The 22,304-nt window shown below is 42.7% G+C and overlaps 1 protein-coding gene across 6 annotated transcripts in view; it reads left to right on the top strand.

Moving 5' to 3' along the window:
* The window catches only part of LOC140206146 (rab GTPase-activating protein 1-like), a 568,372-nt gene that overhangs the window by 94,631 nt on the left and 451,437 nt on the right, over positions 1–22,304 (top strand). For all 6 annotated transcript variants that reach the window (XM_072274372.1, XM_072274373.1, XM_072274374.1 and 3 more), the window contains 3 exons: positions 13,343–13,409; positions 18,149–18,251; positions 20,894–21,060. In XM_072274372.1, the coding sequence (XP_072130473.1) occupies positions 13,343–13,409; positions 18,149–18,251; positions 20,894–21,060 (337 nt within the window). The remainder of the gene's footprint in view (positions 1–13,342; positions 13,410–18,148; positions 18,252–20,893; positions 21,061–22,304) is intronic.

Below are 22,304 nucleotides of genomic sequence, written 5' to 3'. Positions count from 1 at the left end.
ACCTGGCTTTCCCAGCTGCCTGTGACAATGAATTCTGCAGGTTCACTGCTCTTTGGCTAAAGAAATGCCTCCTCATCTCCATTCTAAATGGAAGTCCCTCTATTCTGAGGCTGTTCCCTGTGGTCCCAGGCTCCCCAACTACAGGAAACATCCTCTCCATATCTGCTCTATCTAGACCTTTCAACATCCGATAGATTTCAATGAGATCCTCCCGGATTCTTATAAACTCCAGCGAGTACAGGCCCAGAACTATCAAGCACTCCTCCTCTGAACCCTCTCCAATGTCAGCACATCCTTTCATAGATAAGGGGCCCAAAGCTGCTTACAATACTGCAAGTGAGGCCTCACCAGTGCCGAAAAAGCCTCAGCATTATATACTTACTTTTATATTCTACTCCTCTCAAAATGCATTTGCCTTCCTCACCACCGACTCAACCTGCAAGTTAAGCTTTAGGGAATCCTGCAAAAGGACTCCCAAGTCCCTTTGCACCTTGGATTTTTGAATTCTCTCCTCATTTAGAAAATAGTCTATGCTTTCATTCCTTCTACCAAAGTGCATGACCATACACTTCCCAGCACTGTATTCCATCTGCCACTTCTTCGCCCATTTTCCTAATCTGTCTGAATCTTTCTGCAGCCTCCCCACTTCCTCAATACTACCTGTCCCTCCACCTATCTTAGTATCGTCCACAAACTTGGCCACAAGGCCATTAATTCCGTCATCCAAATAATTGACATACAATGTAAAAAGAAGCGGACCCAATACCAACCCCTGTGGAATGCCACTAGGAATGAGTAGCCAACCAGAAAAGGCCCTCCTTATTTCCACTATTTGCCTCCTGCCAGTCAGCCAATGTTCTATCCATTCTAGTATCTTTCCTGTAATACCATGGGCTCTTATCTTGCTAAGTAGCCTCGTGTAGCATCTTGTCGATGGCTTCTGAAAATTCAAATGCAAAGCATCAACCAATTCTCCTTTGTTTATCCTGCTTGTTATTTCTTCCAAGAATTCCAATAGATTTGTCAGGCAGGATTTTACCTTAAGGAAACCATACTGACTTTGGCCGATTTTATCATGTGCCTCCAAGTACACCGAAACATCGTCCTTAACAATTGACTACAACATCTTCCCAACCACTGAGGCCAGGTTATTTGGCCTATAATTTCCTTTCTCCTGCCTCTCTGCTTTCTTGAAGAGTGGAGTGACATTTGCAATTTTCCAGTCTTATGGAATCATTTTAGAATCTATTAATTCTTGAAAGATCATTACTAATGCCTCCATAATTTCTTCAGCTATCTCTTTCAGAACCCTGGAGTGTAATCCATCTGGTCCAGGTGATCAGACCTTTCAGCTTCCTAAGCATTTTCTCCCCAGTGATGGCAACTTCACTCACTTCTGCCCCCTGACACTCTCGAACTTCCTGCATACTGCTGGTGTCTTCCACAATGAAGAACGGTGAAAAATACTTATTCAGTTTGTGCGCCATTTCCTTGTTTCCCCATTACTACCTTTACAGTGTCATTTTCCAGTGGTCCGATATCTACTCTTGCCTCTCTTTTACTCTTTCTATATGTGAAAAAGTGATATAAACAATATAAAACTATAACTATATAAAGTGTAGACTCCAACTTTACTTCCTGGAATGTTAAGAGAATGAGGAGTGACCTGATAGAGGTATAAGGTCATGAGGGGCATGGACAGAGTTGAAAGCATGTAGTTATTTTCTCAGGGTGCTAAAAACAAACAGGTTTAAGATCAGAGGTGAGTGATTTAAAAGGGACATCTGATGCAGCCTTTTCATACAGAGTATTTGAAATGAGCTGTCAGAAATGGAGGTTGAGGCAGGCACATTAGCAGCATTTAAAAGCCATATAGATGACTACGTGCATAGAAAGAGGTCCTACTTGTTATTTATTTATTTATGTATTTGTGCGGTTTGTTGTCTTTTGCACATTGGTGGTTTGTCAGTCTTTGTAGTTTTTCAATGATTCTCTTATATTTCTTTGTTCTACTGTGAATAAAATGAATCTCTGGGTAGTGTATATGTACTTCAATAATAAATTTACTTTGAAGCTTAAGTCAGAATCAGGTTAATTATCACTGACATGTTATGAAATTTATTGTTTTGCAGCAGCGGTACAATGCAATGCTTAAAATACAAGTTACAATAAGAAATATATTAAAAAAAAACATAGTTCAAAAAGAGAACAAATGGTCAGGTAGTGCTCATGAGTTCAGGGTTCATTCAAACATTTGGTTCTGTGTGCAAAACACGTGTGTGTGTGTGTGTGTGTGTGTGTGTCTGTCTTCAGGCTCCTCTATTACCTCCCTGATGGTAGCAATGAGACAAGGGGATGTCCTGGGTGGTGAGAATCCTTTGAAGATGTTCTCAGTATTGGGGAGGCTGAGTTTACAACCCTCTGCTGATTTTTCCAATCCTGTGCATTGGTACCTTAATACCAGACGGTGATACTCTCCAAGGTATATCTACAGAAATTTGCTAGAGTCTTTGGTGATGTACAAAATGTCCTTAAACTCCTAATAAAATATAGTTGCTGGTGTGCCTTCTTCATAATTGCCTCAATATGTTGAGCCCAGGATAAATATGTTGACACCCAGGAACTTGAAGCTGTTCATCCTTTCCACTGGTGACCCCTTGATGAGGACTGGTGTATGTTCTCTTGCCTTACTCTTTCTCCTGATGTTAGAGGGCTATGGGCCAAGTGTGGGTAGATGGGACTTCCACGCTGTTCAACACAGTCAGCATGGATAAGTTGAACCTAAACTCCCTTCCTCTGGTTCAAACCCCTCCCACACCTATGCTGTTTGATTCTTATGTCAAAGGTATAACTTTAATATTGAGTTTTTTAACCCCAGTGAAGTAAAGGCTGCAGGAAATGCAGTCAGTCAGGTTCACAGATCTGTCATTGAATGAAATGCATGTATGTTGGGGAAAGAAAGAGATGTTATTTTATTTCTCATGCTCTTGATCCGAGGATGATAGATCTTGAAGCATAATGGCTCAAATTTTTCTGACCATGGCATTTTATTCATATTATTCTCCAGCCTGTTTATATTTGAGGGCATTAAAGGAAGCAAGTGAGGAAATTGTGTATGTTTGAGATGTAATCTTCTCAATCTGTTAGAATTAAAGGATTACTAAGAATAAATAAATGCAAATATAAAGCAACCCACACAAAATGCTGGAGGAACCCAGAAGGTCAGGCAGCATCTATGGAAATGAATAGATAGTCGACATTTTGGACCGAGACCCTTCTTCAGGACTGAGAAGGAAGGAGGAAAATGCCAGAATAAAAATGTGGGGAGAGGGAAAGAGACTAGCTGGAAGGTCATAGGTGAAACTAGGTGGGTGGGAAAGATCAAGAGCTGGCGAAGAAAGAATCTGATAGGAGAGGAGAATGGACGATAGGAGAAAGGGAAGGAGGAGTGGACCCAGTAGGAAGAAATATGTAAGAAATGAAAAGTCAGAGTGGAGAATAGGGTGTAGGAGTTAGGTTTCTGGAAGGAGAAATCAATATTCATGCCATCAGGGTGGAGAGTACCAAGATGTTGCTCCTCCATCCTGAGGGTGGCCTGGGAATGGGAATTAAAATGTTTGGCCACTGGGAAGTCCCGCTTGTGGCAGATAGTGTGGAGGTGCTGGACGAAGTGGTTCCCAATTTACGCGAGTCTCGCCAATGTAGAGGAGGAGCTTCAGAAGCGTTGGACACAATGGACAACCCCAGCAGGTTTGCAGGTGAAGTGTTGCCTCACCTGCAAGGACTGTTTGGGGACATGAATGGAGGTGAAGGAGAATGTGTATGAGCAGGTATCCTTGCACTTGGGGTGCTTGCAGGGATAAGTGCCTGGAGGGAGATTGGTGGGGAGGTATGAATGAACAATGGAATCATGGAGGGAAGTGCAAATATACTATTTTTAAAATGAAGTCTATAGGACAGAGTGAACATTTGGAAATTTAAACTGATTAAAATTGTGTAGCATATCTATTAGTAGTCAAGGGAAAACCTTTGAATGAGTTTTTTGTAGACTGCTCAAGGACAGAACTGTTGCACATAAGAGATTGCCAGCTGAAATTGAAATGGAATTTAATATGCATTATTGCTCTGATTTAGGAGATTGGCTAGTCAGGTTTCTTCTGCAGAATTCAAGTAGAATGCTGTTCACTCAGTTTCATGAATGTAACAGCTAGTATTAATCGTTGCTTGGGTAGTTTCGGAGGGGCTAATATTATGAGTGTTGAGCAGCAGTTAAAACCAGTTACTACCAATCATTGTTTACCAGCATCTTTTAAATGGCTGGAGCATGAGCTAGCAGGTGTACTACACTGAATAATGGCACATCCCAGGAAAGCAAAGGTGCCGGTTGTCTAATTCACATAGGAGGATATGGAGTATGAAGAGTTCTCCTTTATTTGCAGCAAGCTCTCCATGCTCACTATAAAGATGCTGAGAGTGCAAGTGGAGGTTAGAGAAGACAGTTTGGGCCCTGGTGAGATCCTGCCTTACCGAGGCCACTTTCTTGTGCGAGCCCTATACCCCTTGATTCAATACCACCTAAAAAATTATCAAGTTTAGTCTTGTAAATACTAGGTGTAACCCTCAGGCTCGCCCAGCTTGCGTTCGTCTAAGGCAGGGGTCCCTAACCTTTCTCGCACTGTGGACCGGTTTCATATTGAGAACATTCTTGCGGACCGGCCAACGGGGGGTGGGGGGTGGTGGTAGGGTTGCCAATGGACAAGAGTAGCAGTCAAATACGCTGGGTTTTCCCCAGGAAAGACTACAATGACCATGAAGCCTTGCGCGGGCACCAGTGCGCATGCGTGATTTGGCATGCGTGTACGATTTCTTTCTACAAATCGTTTTTGGCGATTCTGTTCGGGGGGGGGGGTCTTATTCATGACCGGAATATCGGTGATAAGTGGCTAATACACTCAATTTCCTTTCTAAAAGGGTTTATCTAACGAATTTAATATTAAACACACAGTGCATATTTTCCTCGCATGAATATAGTGATAAGTCAATTATCAGGGGAGCTTGAAATAAGTGTTGAACGAACTTCCAGTAGAAGTGGTAGAGGCAGGTTCGATATTATCATTTAAAGAAAAATTGGTTAGGTATATGGACAGGAAAGGAATGGAGGGTTATGGGCTGAGTGCAGGTCGGTGGGACTAGGTGAGAGTAGCGTTGGGCACGGACTAGAAGGGGAGAGATGGCCTGTTTCCGTGCTGTAATTGTTATATGGTTATATAAGTCAATAGCATTATAATATTTTAAGTAACCTTTGGATATTAAACACGCAGCGCATGTTTTTCCCGTATGAACATATGAAAGCATTGCAACACACCAATATCGCTGAATCAGTGGGAGCCCTGGGCTTGTGTTCCTGCAACAACACGGTCCTATCGAAGGGTGATGGGAGACAGCGATAATCGAACGGGGTTCCTTATGTCCAGTCTGTTCCGCAGTTTAGTTTTCGTTGCATTCATTGCAGAGGTATGTTGGAAATGGAAGCAACTTTTTCAGTGCTTTCGTGGCTACCTCAGGATTTTTAGCCTTGACTTTGATCCAGAATGCCGGCAGAGATGTTATGTCCAACGTACTTTCCAGCCCGCCGTCATTTGCAAGCTCGAGGAGTTGATCTCCTTTTCGCGCTGACGTGGATGACGCGCGGGTAATGACCTCGCATGCGTAATGGCTCAACAGTGGCCGTGACAGGGAATGAGGGAAGGTGTAGCTAACTCATATCGCCAAATCATATAACTTCCTCGCAGCCCGGTAGCGCATGCTTTGCGGCCCGGTACTGGTCCGCAGCCCGGTGGTTGGGGACCGCTGGTCTAGGGGAATCGGCCTTCGGCCCTGCCAAACTGGGTAATCACGTTTGTGTGGATGCTGTGTAATACACCCCCAGTTACAAACCCAGACTCCCTGTCATGGTCTTCCGGAGCATCCACTAAGAGGGCTTCACCCTCAGGCACTCTGGGAAATTTGGGGGTCCCCATCACTCTCGCTACTTCCCCGGGCCGTACCACCATTGGCTTCGACTGGGTGAACCACACAGTCCCTCGTTTAAATTTGGCATCCGGCCCAATGCTGCCACACACTTCCTCAAAGGCAGCTCAAAACACTGGGTGCACGGACAATGTTCCCAAAAAACTCTCACTGTTCACTGGGGGATTGGGACTAATTAAACTTTCCAAGTCTGACCACTCTTACCCCTCATTCCTTAGAAATGATAGAACCCTGTCTCTGAAATCTCTGCCCCCAACTGCGGGCAACTCAGCTTGTGACCCAGCCTGCTGGGCTCCCTTCTCTTCCTCCCTGACAGTATGGACACGCCATGGCCCCGCCTCACCTGGGTCACCAGTAGACGTTGGCAGACCCACCGCTGTTACGTCAGCGCTAGTCTGAACTAAAACAAGGTCTGAGCCCGCCATGTTGTCAAACTTTCGCACTATGATTTCAGCCTTGCCAACATCTGTACAACTGTACACAAGCATCGAATTAACAATTCATCCGGGGTATGAATATCCACACCACTCAACACACACGCATTAATTACCGGCAATCCCACAGAGGCACACCACTGCTGTAACTCAGCAGCATCCATACCAGCAGAGATTTACAGATTTAAACAGGGCAGTCACACAGCGTTCAACGGAATCAATCCAGGACGTAGCCCTCAGGGAAGCATGGAAGGTTTTGAACACATCTGGAAACAAAGCCCTACTGTCTCTCATATCGCTTGATTCAACTTTATAAGAGGTAATAGTATTCAAGCTCTGCCACAACTGTGAAGCCTCCTTTGTTGATTCAAGTTTGGTTTGGAATTGCAACTTCACCTGTGGAATGGCTTTACAGTGATCATACTGAACCTCTGGTGCTACACGTTTATGCTGATGGTAATTGGGCATCATTGATGGAGATCAGATATTTTCAATAGGTACATTTAATGTCAGAGAAATGTATACAATATACATCCTGAAATTCTTTTTCTTCGCAAACATCCACGAAAACAGAGGGGTGCCCCAAAGAATGAATGACAGCTAAACGTTAGAACCCCAAAGCCCTCCCACGCATAGGCAGCAAAGCAACGACCCCCCACTTCCCCCCACCAGCAAAAACCTGCACCCTCCACCAAGCACTCAAGTGTGCAGCAAAGCATCAGTAAAGACACAGACTTGCAGTACTCAAAAGACTGCTCGTTCACCCATTAATTCGAGATATCATAGGCTCGCTCTCTCCCTAATAAAGGAAAAAGAGGTGTCCCTGTTTCACAGCGAGAGGGGAGACATAACAAAACAACTCACTGATCTAAGTCTGTTGCGTCACTTTTTCCGAGTTTTGTGCCCAAAGAGTATCTGGACACACATCCAGCAGCCAGCCCGCTGCTTTCGATCTTCTGTGTACTCCCATGGCACATCAGGCAGCGGCACTGGCCTCGAATCTGCCTGCCTCCAGAGCCACGAAGATCCGGCAACCTGAAGACGCGCTAGTCTTCAAGGCTGCATCATTGGCATATTGAAAAGCGGCCGGTCGTGAGGCCCTGAGAGTGGGTCCCATTTCCACCAAGAACCGAAGTCAACGTGTAACTCCAGGTCAGGGTCTTCAAAAGAATCCTGAAAAGGAAAAAAAGAGATATTAAAGATAGAAATAGAGCTGTTTCTGAAGATGCAAACAAAGGAGTTGCCATTAGGTGCCATCATCCTAAGCTCTGTGCAGTATTCCAGATGCTATCCTAGCAAGGCAGCAAAACGTCTTTCCTCTCAAACACACTTCAATAAAGGCCAGTGTTCCATTTACCTTTCTAATTAATTGCTGCGTTTGCATGTTAACTTTGTGCAAGGACATCCTTATCCCCAAGATACCAACACTTTCCAATCACTTACCATTTAAAAAAGTCACATTTTTGCACATCATTACACTGTCTCCATATCCTTGTTTAATCACTTCATCTCTGCATGTCTGTCTAAAGATGAGATTGTGCAGATGCTGGAAATCCAGAGTAACACAGTTAAAATGCTGGAGGAACTTAGCAGGGCAAGGAGTATCTGTGGAAAGGAATAAAGAGTTGAAGTTTAGGGCTAACACCCATTCTGATGAAGGGTCTTGGCCTGAAACGTCGACTCTTTATTCCTTTACATCAGGGATGGGCAACCTATGGCGCATTGGATGATTAGAAGTGGCGCATTGCACCCCAGTGATGATAATAAAAAAATAAGCCTACTCATGCAAATCGGTATTAACCAAAAACCGATTTGTAGCAAAAAATATCTATAACAGGAATTCAAGTAGCTTAGAGCTAGAAATGGTTTTACTGAGAATAAATCTAAAACTTAGCAATTATTTTTAGCGATTTTATTATTTCGTGCACACCTTTTGGCGAATGTTATCTTCTTTCACATTAATCTGTTTTCAATTAAAAAAAATGTTCAATGAGTAAAACTAGGAAAGAAGGACTTTTGTTCTGCGGTCGTTCCATAACTGTTCAATACACGGTTGATACTTGTTCGATCCTGAGGCGCCAGGCGTCTGCACCAGCGGTGCGTCGCAGGTTTTTGCCAGTTTACAATTGACACTGGTGTACTGCGGAGTTGTGCTTTGTACGTCCTTTGTGAACATTTGCAGTTTTGTACTTTTTTGAAAGTTAAACCTTGTTTTTACATTCAGTTACCCATCACAGTGTAAAAGAAAATGAGCAAAAGAAAAGCAGAAAGTGATAGTAAGCGTGAATTCAATGAGCAGTGGGAAAATGAGTTCTTATTTATAGCGGGTCCATCAGGAAAACCATTGTGCAGTGTTTGTGAAAACACTTTTTCACATAATAGAAGACACGATCTTAAAAGACACTATAAAACACATCAGACTGAAATAGAAGGAAAACTGAAGCTAGTGCTTGGGTCTGAGTTACGGAAAGAATATGTGATTAAGAAAAAGGAAGAAATGAAAAGAAGACAAAATATATTTGTTAAAAGAAGTTGTGAAAGTTTGGCGATGACAGAAGTGTCCTACGGAATTGCTATAGCATTGGCCAAAAAACGGAAGTCTTTCTCTGATGGAGAAAAAATTGTTAAGCCTTGTCTCCAAATATTTGCAAGATGTCTTGGTGATAAAAATATCGAAAGGAAAGTAGACAAAATTGCTCTGTCAAAGCAAACCGTTACGAGATACACTAAAGAACTTTGTCATGATGTATCTGAGCAACTGAAAGACCTTGTCCGTGCTTGTACTTTCTTTTCTTTGGCTTTGGACGAATCTGCTGACATATGTGATGTAGCCCAGTTAAGCATTTTTATAAGAGGAATTGATAATTTTAGCATCTTTGAAGAACTTATCTGTCTTGTCGCTTCATAGAAAAACAAGAGGATCAGACATATTTGACAAAGTAAAATCATGCCTAGAAAATCTACAACTAGATTCTAGTAAGCTCATTGGTGTTTGTACTGACGGAGCACCGTCAATGATAGGTAAAGCCACTGGGACTGCAACTTTGCTTGAAAACTTTTTAGGTCGTCCTCGACTAAAATATCACTGCATTATACACCAAGAGTCACTGTGTGGAAAAACTTTAAACTTGAAGCATGTTTTGTTACTGGTTGTGAAATGCGTGAATAAAATTAGAGCAAGAGGATTAAACAGACGAGAGTTCAGAGAATATTGTGACATGTTAGATTTGGAATATGGCGATCTCGTCCTTCATTGTGAGGTGCCTCAGCTTTCTAGAGGACAGGTTCTGAGTAGATTTTGGAAACTGAAAAATACTGTCATAATTTTCTAGAAGAGAAAAATGAGCTGCCTGAGGAAAGAGCCCTTTTATGTGATAACAATTGGCTATTTGATTTAGCGATTTTAGTTGATGTTACCAACCATCTCAATAATCTAAATTTGAAACTCCAGGGCAAGAACAAATTGTTTCTTAGCTTAGTAAATGATGTCAATACATTCAAGATGAAGTTAAAACTGTTCACCTCTCAGTTAAAAAATGAGGATTTGAGCCAGTTTCCACACTTAAAAGAGCAGAGTGAATGTGCTGAAGATAATTACAATTTTACAAAATATATTGAAAAAATCAGGTTATTGCAAGGGTCATTTGAAAGTCATTTTTGTGATTTTGCTAAAGAAGAAGACTACATACTTGCATTTATAAACTCATTTAGTGAAAATGACCCACTAAGTGATAGTGAACAAAAAATCATGAAGATACCTAGTTAACATACAAATGCAACTTATTGACTTGAAAACAAATTCATTATTGAACATGAAACTTGATGAGCTTCCCTCAGTCCCAAATGCTTCTGACATGATTAATTTCTGGCGATCATTACCCTGTGAACATTTTCCAGAACTAAGAAAATTTGCCCAGAGTTATATCTGTTGTTTCGGAACAACGTACAGATGTGAACAAGTATTTTCAGACATGAAATTGATTAAAAACAAAATGAGGCACGATTGACTGATTCAAATTTGAAGAACTCTGTGCTGCTCTCGGTAATTAATTTAACTCCAAACATTAAAAGCTTGGTAAAATCAAAACAGACTCAAAAGTCTCATTAAGGTAAGTAATGTTTATCTTGTTTTTATATTAAATCAATATATCATGTAAAAATGCTAAATATGTCTATATTAATGTATTACAAGAATTGAATGGGGGTACAGGAGTTGTAGGGTGCATCTGAACTTGTGCCTGAAAAAATTGACTCATGGAATGTAAAAGATTGGCCACCCCTGCTTTACATAGATGTTGAGTTCCTCCAGCATTTTTTGTGTGTTACTTTGTCGGTGTCTTCCTTACAACACACACTGCCATCTAGCTGTAGTTCCCCATTATTTCTGAAAGGTTTTCTGTATCTTTGTGGTGAAAATAGGCAACACATTTATTTAATTTCTTTTCTGCTTCCCAGTTCCTCTTAGTAATTCTTTCTACCTCATTTCACATTTCATGAAGTAATTTCCTTTTCACATTTCTACATAAATTCTTGCAATCTTTGTCTTCCACTTACTGTTGTTTTCTTAAAAATGCAAACAACAGGGATTCTGCAGATGCTGGAAATTCAAGCAACACACATCAAAGTTGCTGGTGAATGCAGCAGGCGACTGTACCTCTTCCTAGAGATGCTGCCTGGCCTGCTGCGTTCACCAGCAACTTTGATGTGTGTTACTGTTGTTTTCTACTTTTTTGTCTTTATTTATTGTAACTTATAGCAATTTTTATATCTTGTTCTGTACAGCTGTTGCAAAATTTCCTGACATGTAAGTGACACATTGTAGGCTAAAGGGCCTGTGCTTTACCGTTCTATGTTCTATAATAAACCCGATTTTGATTCAATGCCTTGTTCCATTTTTGCTGAGTGCTGACATTTTCCTAGGTCTTTTCTTTAGTATTCAGTAGCAGTATTAAAAACCTTTGATCTAGTATTGTCTTTCAGTTTATAGTTGTTCCAGTTTTTCTGCTGCTATTCATTTGCCTTAATATGATGTAATGTATTGAATTTTTAAGGTTCTCACCAGATTACGCTTCATGCTTTAAGCCCCAGTTTACGACTGAACAAAAACACCTTAAATTCCTATGTAGCACTGTTGTAGAATACTCAGTGATAATGTTCACAGTGACTCCTTAACTAGTAATTAATCACTTAACCCTTTCTTATCACACATTTCTCGTGTTAAAATAGCTTCATTGGTTCCTGTATATCCTGATGTGGAAAACTGCTACTAATACAGGCTATGCATTTGTTTTTACACTATTACTGTTCCTTTGGATTTCCCAGTTAACATATAGAGCAAAGCTTGTATGTTTATTGCATTACCTTTATTACTTGCATCCTTACTTTCCAGATTTACGACGCCCTGGTATTCCACTACTTAACTCCAGTTCCCACTGATGTTTCCTGGCCCTCATTGTTTCTCAGCTCCATCAAAAATGATTCCAGCTACAATCCTTCTCTCTACAACCTTTAATTGTTGAGTCTTAAACACAAAATACTCTGCAGATGCTGGGGACAAAGCAACACTCTCAACATGCTGGAGGAACTCAGCAGGTTGGGCAGCATCCATGGAAACGATCAGTCAACATTTCAATTGTTGGGTCTATCCCTTTTCCATTTTCCCATCTAAATGTTGAGAATCCTGGAATATACAATTCCTAACTGGGTCAGTTTGCAACTACGTTCCACTAATGTTAATTGGACTGTTCCAATCAGTGTCAGGTTTATGACCCAAATGCTGCAGAAAATTCTAAATGGTGTGCCTGCATGCCTTGATCTGTGAGCTGTCAATAATAGATATGGATTTTATTTGATTGTGCCGATCTATAATTTCCCTGTGTCATACTCTTGTTCTTTTCCAGAATATACTTAAAAGGGAATACTTAATTGTTCATTAGAGACTAATGGTATTTGCATAGTTTGGAATTTACAATAAGTGTATATTTTGAGATCTTGGTGTATATTTTCTTCATAATGTACTGTGGAAAGTCTTGTACATGAAATACAGATTTTCTACTCCATTCTGTAATGAAATTGGCATAATTATTGTCTCTGAATTCACTTAAAAACAATAATTTATAGCTTACAGATCTGACAATTTCTGTCCAAAGAAAGTAATTCTTTCCAACATGTTCATATTACTTGTGTCATTTTCAATAGAATCTGCTTTATTCTACAAATTCCACAAACTCATGAGATCCTGCCTCCAGCAACCCACATGGAAAACCTTAGGTGCATTTACAATTTGCCAGCCTTTTGGTATTCCACTGTAGAATGAGAAGTGGCTGAGGTTTCAAAATAAATATGGTTTTGATTCAGTTGCTGAAGCTATAAGGGAATGTCATGCTTTCAAGTTGGGGCATAGTTTCCACCACTTTGATAGTTGATGCCACAGTGGCGCAACATTTAATGTTGCTCCTGCACAGTTCCAGCAACCCATATTTGATGCGGACTTTCAGTGCTGTGTGCATGGGGTTTACAGGTTCTCTTTGTGACCATGCAGATTTCCTCTGGGTGCACTGGTTCCATCCCACATACCAGAGATGCAATGATGAGTTATTTGACCCAGTATAAATTGCCTCTAGTGTGGTTAACTGGCTGATGGGAGATGGAGGATGATAGGAATATGAAAGCAAATGGAGTGCAGGAGAATGAATTGAGGCAGTGAGGTTCTTTGGAAGTCTCTGAGAGCAGTAGGACACCATAGGCCAAACAATCTCTTGTTCTGTAAGGAAATGTTACAATAGGACACATAAGTTTATGGTCAAAGTAGGTTAGTTGCAACTTCCCTCTTCTGTTTGAAGTACTGTTTGATGTTTTCTGTGTTTTGTGTTTTTCAGATGTTTTGGTATGCTTTTGAGCCCAGGGACAAATGTGCGGAATAGTGACATGCACCTGCTTGACATGGTGAGTTTGGAGTGAACAGATTAATTACGAGGTTAAGTTCAAAATTACTTATGTTGAAGTGCCAGCTATGACATAGGCACACTTTTGCCTCAGAAGGTGGTTTTGAGTGACTGAACTCAGACCAGCATTACAGTGCAATGCAGAGAGAATATTTCAGTGTTAGAGCTGCATTCCTCTGAATCAGTGGACTGGTCCATGTTCAAGCACTCATCTAGAGATGTGAATGAATACACCAGGGTTTTAATGGACTTGATTAAAACAGCTGTCGAAGAGTGTGCCCCACTAAATCGTTCAAAGTCTTCGCCAATCAGAAGCCCAGGATGAACCATGAGATCTGAAATTTGCTGAGGGCCAGATCAGAGACAGTCAAGGCTGGAGATAAAGAATGCTACAAGAGGTGCGGATATGATCTCCGGTAAGCTATCTCACGGGTGAAGTGGAGATTCTGGACTAAACTGGAATCAACGAGGGATGCTCGACAGCTGTGGAAGGGTGGAATGCCATAACCTCCTACATAGTTGAATCGAGTGACTTGGGGAACAACGGAGTTTCGCTTCACTTGCCTTCTATGGTTGATTTGCCCATCAGAACATTGAGAAACCATCACGAACCCCCACATCTCCTGATTATCTTTTGAGTTCAGTATCTGAATCTGGCTTGCAGGCTGCCTTCAGGAGGGTGAATCCAAGGAAAGCATCTGGACCAGACAGAGTACCTGGTCATTTACTACAACAGACCAGTGCTGGTGTGTTCACTGAGATCTTTAACCTCTCACGTTGACATTGTGAGGTACCCACCTGCTTCAAGCAGGCTTCAATTATACCGGTGACTAAGAAGAGAATGGTGACCTACCTTACTGACAATCACCCAGTTGCACTTACATCCACAGTGATGAAGTGTTTTGAGAGGCTGGTGATGAAAGATATCAACTCCCGTCTGAGTGGCAACTTGGATCCATTCCAATTTGCCTCCCGCACAACAGGTTCACAGCAGATGCCATTTAATTGGCTCTTCATACAACCCTGGAACATCTGAACAGCAAAGTTGCATACATCAGATGCTCTTTATCGATTACAGCTCAGCATTTAATTCCCTCATCCACTCAAAAAAAAATCAATAAGCTCCAAGACGTTGGCCTCAATGCCTCTTTGTGCAATTAGATGCTGAATTTCCTCACTTGTAGATCCCAGTCGGTTCAGATTGGCAGCAACGTCTCCTCAACATCAGCACAGCTCACCATAGGGTTGTATGCTTAGCCCCATGCTCTACTTGCATAACACCTATTGACTGTGTGGGTAAGCACAGCTCCAATACCATATTCAGCTACGGACACAACTGATCGACAGATGACGCAATAGCCACAGTTCTACGCACTGTCCTTACATATCTGGAAAGAAGGATGTTTATCTGAGAATGCTGTTCTTGGACTACAGTTCAGCATTCAACATCATAACCCCTCCAGGTTCGACAAGAGGTTCAGAGACCATGGCCTTCACCCTGCTTCCTGGCCTTCCTGTCAGATGGTAGGTGGTAAGAGTGGGCTCCCACATCTCTGCCCCTCTGACCCTCAACACAGGTGCCTCTCAAGGCTGTGTACTAAGCCCTGTCCTTTACTCTCTCTATACCCATGACTGTGTCGCCACCCACAGCTCCAATCTACTAATTAGTTTTGCTGGTGATACTACATTGATTGGCCTAATCTTGAATAATAACGAGGCAGTCTACAAAGAAGTCATCATCCTGACACAGTGGTGTCAAGAAAACAAACAAAGGAGCTGGTTGTGGACTACAGGAGAAATGGAGATTGGCTAACCCCTATTGGCATCAATGGATTTGGGGTTGAGAAGATGAACAGCTTTAAGTTCCTTGGCATACACATCACCGAGGATCTCACGTGGTCTATACATACCAGCTGTGTGGTGAAAAAAGCACAACGGTGCCTCTTTCAGCTCTTGTCTGTTGAAGAAGTTTGTTATGGCCCATCATATCCTAAGAACTTTCTACAGGGGCATAACTGAGAGCATCCTGACTGCTGCATCACTGCCTGGTAGGGAACTGTGTTTCCCTCGATCGCAGGACTCTGCAGAGAGTGCTGCGGACAGCCTAGCCCATCTGTAGATGTGAACTTCCCACTATTCAGGACATTTACAAAGACAGGTGTGTAAAAAGGGCCCGAAGGGTCATTGGGGACCCGAGTCACCCCAGCCACAAACTCTTCCAGCTGCTACCGGGAAGCCATACCGCAGCATAAAAGCCAGACTCCGGGACAGCTTCTTCCACCAGGCCATCAGACTGATTAATTCACACTAATAAAATTGTATTTTTATGTTATATTGACTGTCCTGTTGTACACACTATTTATTACAAATTACTATAAATTGCACATTGCACATTTAGACGGAGATGTAATGTAAAAATTTTTACTCATGTATGTGAAGGATGTAAGTAATAAAGTCAATTCAATCTACTTCAAAGATGGTGATGAATCGGCATACAGGAGGGAGATTGAAAATTTTGCTGAGTGGCGTCAGAACAACAACCTTTCACTTAATATTAGCAAGACTAAGGAACTGATTGTAGACTTCAAGAGAGGGAAACCAGAGGTCCATGAGCCAGTCCTCATTGGAGGATCAGAGGTGGAGAGGGTCAGCATCTTTTAATTCTTGGCTGTTACTATTTGAGAGGACCTGTCCTGCAAAGAAAGCACGGCAGCACTTCTACTTCCTTAGGAGTCTGTGGAAGTTCAGTACGATATCAAAAATTTTGACAAACTTCTGCAGATGTGTAGTGGAGAGTGTATTGACTGGCTGTATCACGGCCTGGTATGGAAGCACCGATGTCTTTGAGCAGAAAATCCTACAAGTGGATTCAGCCCAGTACATCATGGGTAAAGCCCTCTCAACCATTGAGCACATCTACGTGAAATGTTGTCATTGGAAAGCAGCATCCATCATCAGAGATCCTCACCACCAACGCCATGCTCTTTTCTCACTGCTGCCGTCGGGTAGAAGGTTCAGGACTTGCACCACCAGGTTCAAGAACAGTTACTACCCCACAACCATCAGGCTCTTGCCCATCCATTGAGATGTTCCCACAACCAATGATCTCACTTTCAGGACTCTTTATCTCATTATCTCATGTTCTCATTATTTATTGTTATTTATTTTTATTTGCATTTGCACAGTTTGTTGTGTTCTGCACTCAGGATGATCTTTCACTGATCCTGTTATAATTACTATTCTGTTGATTTGCTGAGTTTGCCTACAGAGAAATGAATTTCAGGGTTGTATGTAGTGACATATACTTAATGTACTCTGATAATTAAAATTTACTTTGAACTTTGAATTTTGAAGTCCCATCTGCTATTTCAGTAGTTCAATAGTCCTGTTTAATAGCAGAGAAATATATACAATATGCATCCTGAAATCCCTTTTCTTCATAGACATCCACAGAAACAGAAGAGTGCCCCAAAGAATGAGTGACAATAAAAATGTTAAAATCCCAAAGCCCCCCCTTCCCACGCACAAGCAGCAGTCAAGCAATGCCCCTCCCCCACCTCCACCCACTTCTGCAAAAGAGCATCAGCACCCTCTACCCGCCAAGCAAGCAATAGCAAAGCTCCCAATAAAGGCCATGATCTGCAGTACAACAAAAACTAATTGATCACCCAACAATTCAACATACCACAGGCGTGCGCGCGCATTCCCTCTCCCTCTCCCTCTCCCTCTCCCTCTCCCTCTCCCTTGCCCTCTCCTTCTCCCCTCCCCTCTCCCCCCTCTTTCCTCTCTCTCTCTCTCTCTCTCTCTCTCTCTCTCTCTCTCTCTCTCTCCCCCCCCCTCCCTCTCCCCCTCTTTCGGAAAAGAGGTGCCTCCTTTCACAGCAAGAGGGAAGACATAGCAAAACCACTCACTGGTTTATGGTTTTAAGAACCTTTTAGGTTTTTTTTCTGAGTTCTGTGACTTAGAAATTGTCAACAATCTTTCCCTTACCAATGAGAGAGAGAGAGAGCGCGCGGCTTGTTGAGTACACAGTCTCCAACAGCCGCTGACTCCAATGTTCTGTTTTCTCCCACGATGCATCAGCTAAGTATTAGCTTGTCCTCAGGACTGCGAAACCTCGGAGCCCTGAAGGCACACTCAACTTCTAGGCTGCATCATTGGGATATCGAAAAGCAGCCATTCATGATCACCAAGAGCGGGCCCCATCACCACCAAGAACTGAAGTTTGAGTGTAACTCCAGCTCAGGGTCTTTAACAGAACCACACCCACCCTGAAAGGAATGAATTTAAGATTCTTCTGTATTTTCAAAGATGAGCAAAGTGTTCCCCTCTGGTTCAAAAGTGAAATCCTTTTATCAGAACTGGGGAATAGTAAATGGATGTTATAATTTAGAAGTGGGGTGAGAGCCAATAAAGTGTGTGGAGGGCAGGGAGAGGAAATGACAGAAGAGATGATAGTACAAGTTGAAAAACTACAGAGATAATAAAGGCAAAAAAAAACAGGAATGTGAATGGGAGAGGCAAAAACATTGAAAGTGGCAAAGGAATTCACAAAGGCATTGTGGCATGTTGTCAGGCATTTCCCCATGATATTTGGATGATTGTAGTTGATGTGTTTTCCTTTGAAGGAGACAATGCTTCTTCAGTAGAGAGTATTTTCAGGGGTGTGGCACAACACTTCTCTTTATCCTTTTGACATTTGCCTTCTGACTGCTGATATTATTTTTGTTTTGCTTTCAGGAGTCCATGGGGAAGAGTGCTGATGGGAAGTCCTATGTCATCACGGGGATATGGAACCCTAATGGTCCTGCCTTTCAGGCGCTGAATGAAGAAACTCCCAAAGGTAAAAACAGCTCATTTTCATCCACTACGTTTAGTAGTATGTGGAAAAGCACACAACAGAGAGCAGTACAGCAGAGAACAGGTCTTTTGATACACAATGTTGTGCCAGTCTAATTAAATACACAAGTTAATGCCTTCTACCTACACAATGTCCTTATCCCTTTTTGTGCCTATCTAAAAGTCTCTTAAATGCCTCTATCGTTTCTGCTTCCACCACACCCTGGCAGAACATTCCAGGCACCCAGCACTCGCAAAAGGAAGTGGTTTGGTGTGGGAGTCGTTTCTATAATGCTTTATTTTGACCCCACTTCATTCATTTAGGGATAATATATTGGACCTGTAGGCATGCTGTAAAGTTTTTCCAGAATGTTATCTCGTCCAAAATGTTTAAAATAAACAGATTGCATCATCTTGGTTTGTATTTACAGTAAAGGATAATTAAACAGAACTATCAGCCCACTATACCCACACTGTCCAGCAAGCTCCTAACTAAACTAGTTCCTTTTTCACTTACGTCTCAAGTTGAGTTTGTTGTCATGTGCGTAGTAGGGTGAGATAGAGGTACAATGAGAAACTTCCAGAATAATCACGACAGCACACAGTTTATTAATTATACAAGGCAGTGAAGAGACAGTCAAACACAAGACCTTGTGGCAAACAAAAGACAATCAGAAGTAAGTCCATGTTGATGCAGCAGATGGTCTGTAGTATTCTGCTGTTGAGGTACGGTTAGGGTTGTGCAGGTTCCTTCAAGAACCTGATGGTTGCTAGAAAGTAGGCCTTCTCTGCATCTGGTGGAGCGTGGGACTTCAGGCTTCTGTGCCACCTGTTGCCTGACAGTAGCAGTGAGAAAAGTGTCTGACCTGGGCAGTGGGAATCCTTGATGACAATTGCGGTCTTGTTGAGGCACTGATTTCTGCAAATGCTGTCAGTGGTTGGGAAGGCTGAGTCCTTAATGGACTGGCCTGCGTTCACTCACTACTTGATGCAGCCTCGTGTTTCTGTGCATCAGAACTATTGTATCAGACCATGATGCAACCATTTCTTGGCACAGGAATGTGTAGTGACTCTTGCAGAATGCTCCTAGCACATTATAGAAACATAGAAAACCTACAGCACAGTACAGGCCCTTCGGCCCACAGAGTTGTGCTGAACATATCCCTACCTTAGAAATTACTAGGCTTACCTATAGCCCTCTATTTTTCTAAGCTCCATGTACCTATCCAAAAGTCTCTTAAAAGACCCTATTGTATATGCCTCCACCACCGTTGCTGGCAGCCCATTCCATGCACTCACCACTCTCTGAGTAAAAAACTTACCCCTGACATCTCCCCAGCAGCTTAAACCTGTGTCCTCTTGTGGCAACCATTTCAGCCCTGGGAAAAAGTCTCTGATAATCCACACGATCAATGCCTCTCATAATCTTATACACCTCTATCAGGTCACCTCTCATCCTCCATCGCTCCAAGGAGAAAAGGCCGAGTTCACTCAACCTGTTTTCATAAGGCATGCTCCCCAACCAGGCAACATCCTTGTAAATCTCCTCTGCACCCTTTATATGGCTTCCACATCCTTCCTGTAGTGAGGTGACCAGAACTGAGCACAGTACTGCAAGTGGGGTCTGACCAGGGTCCATATAGCTGCAACATTACCTCTCGGCTCCTAAATTCAATTCCACGATTGATGAAGGCCAATACGCCATAGGCTGCCTTAACTACAGAGTCAACCTGTGCAGCTGCTTTGAGTGTCCTATGGTCTCGGACCCCAAGATCGCTCTGATCTTCCACACTGCCAAGAGTCTTACCATTAATACTATATTCTGCCATCATATTTGACCTACCAAAATGAACCACTTCACACTAATCTGGGTCGAACTCCATCTGCCACTTCTCAGTCCAGTTTTGCATCCTAACAATGTCCTGCTGTAACCCCTGACAGCCCTCCACACTATCCACAACACCTCCAACCTTTGTGTCATCATCAAACTTACTAACCCACCCTTCCACTTCCTCATCCAGGTCATTTATAAAAATCACGAAGAGTAAGGGTCCCAGAACAGATCCCTAAGGCACACCACTTGTCACTGACCTCCATGCAGAATATGACCCGTCTATATCCTTATGTTGTGTTGGTTGTTAATGCAAACATTTCACTGTATATTTTTGATGTATATGTGTTAAATAAATGAATCTGAATTTGAATTGAGAATATTTTCAACATTCAACATTCTGGAAGTTTCTTAGAGTATTTGGTGACACTCCAAATCTTCTTAAACTTTGGAGTGGTATGCCTCCTTTGTGATTGCATCTATGTGCTGGGCCAGGGACTGCTTGCCTAAGATGTTAACACCCAGGAGTTTGAGGCTGCTATCCCTCTCCACTTCTAACCCACCATTGAGAGTCTCCATCAGTTTTCCTACTCCTACCACTGATGTTCCCACTATTATCTCCAGTTGCCAGTTTACTTATTCAGCACATTTTGGAATGTGTAAGTAAACCAGAATACCTGGAGCATTACCTCTGTTCCTCTTTCCACGGATGCTGCCTGACTTGCTGAGTGTTTCCAATAGTTCCTGTTTTCAGTACAACCTGTGGCTCCCTGTAGCTGTTGACTAATTTTAGCTTGGATTTGTTTTACTTGCAGATGTGAGGGTATACATGACGGTAGCTGTGGACTTGGTGATCACTGAGGTGGTGGAGCCAGTTCGGTTTCAGTTAGAAACTGTGGTCCGTGTGTATTCAGCCAACGAGAGGTTCTGGTACTTCAGCAGAAAGACCTTCAGTGAAGCCTTCCGCATGAAGCTGAAACAGGTAGGGGTATTACCTACACACAAGAGATTCCGCAGATGTTGGAAATCCAGAGCAACACACACAAAATGCTGGAGGAACTCAGGAGGTCAGGCAGCATCTATGGAAGTGAATAACAAAACTGGAAGCCATGGACTGACATGATGGAACGGGAATGGGGATAGGAATTAAAATGGTTGACCACCGGGAAATTCCACTTTTGGTGGATGGAGTGAAGGTGCTGTACAAAGCGGTTCCCCAATTTATGTCAGGTTTCACCAATTTAGAGGAGGCCACATTGGGAGCACTGGATACACTAGATGACCCCAACAGATTTGCGGTTGAAATGTTGCCTCATCTGGAAGGACTTTTTGGGGCCCTGGATGGAGGTAAGGGAGGAGGTGAATGTGCAGGTGTAGCATTTCTGTTGTTTTCAGGGATATGTGCGAGGAGGGAGATTACTGAAGAAGGAAAACACACTGTCTCAGGCCCATGGAGGAGAAGAAATGGTTACAAATTAACACTGGAACTTAACAAGCTGTAACTCTACTTCAGGGTCAGGAATCATCTACACTTTGGTATCTGAGCCCAAGATGCCTGAAGTTGTTATTTAGAGGTGGATCTCCTCTGCTGATACCAAGAGATGCATCCCTTCCTTGGCACTAAATGTATTCCTTAGTGTAACACTACATCCCTCCCTTAAAGGCATGTTGTTGAATCTTGACACTGATCCCCATGTCCCTTCATGATTCCCTTTCCAGGGACTCATCCCTGCTCTGGGGTGAATGTAGACCGTTCCCCATTTAGGGGATTGGAGGCATAGTCACTACCCTGTGGTAGAGGTGGAGAGAAGATTAAGAGACAGTTCCACTCCCTCAGGTCAGGAAGAGAACCAGTTCATTCCTTGGTTACAGTTGTTGTCATTATTCTATATGTAAAATATATATGGGGTGTCAGGGAGGGGTAGCACCTCTGGTGGGGGAACATGTCACGTCCTTTTCAGGGCGGTTAGTCCACCTTTGGTCCCCACCTGGCACTCAGCTCTCACCTGTGGCTCCCTGTAGCTGTTTGCATGCAGCAGCGGCCACACCACGGGCAACGGCAATGGCTTCGACAAGCCGGCTAAACCAGGTGAGGGTAGCCGACGGGTCTCAAACCCTCGGTGAGATAGGGAGTTGTCTATTCCAGCATGTGAAGACAGACTCCAGTGGATTGAGCAGACGAGGCCAATGGAAGGTCCAACGGTCAAGAAGGCGGTCTCTGCAAGC

Source organism: Mobula birostris, chromosome 12, assembly GCF_030028105.1.
Source record: "Mobula birostris isolate sMobBir1 chromosome 12, sMobBir1.hap1, whole genome shotgun sequence".
NCBI classification, from domain to species: Eukaryota; Metazoa; Chordata; class Chondrichthyes; order Myliobatiformes; family Myliobatidae; genus Mobula; species Mobula birostris.
This window is presented reverse-complemented; position numbering and strand designations above follow the sequence as displayed.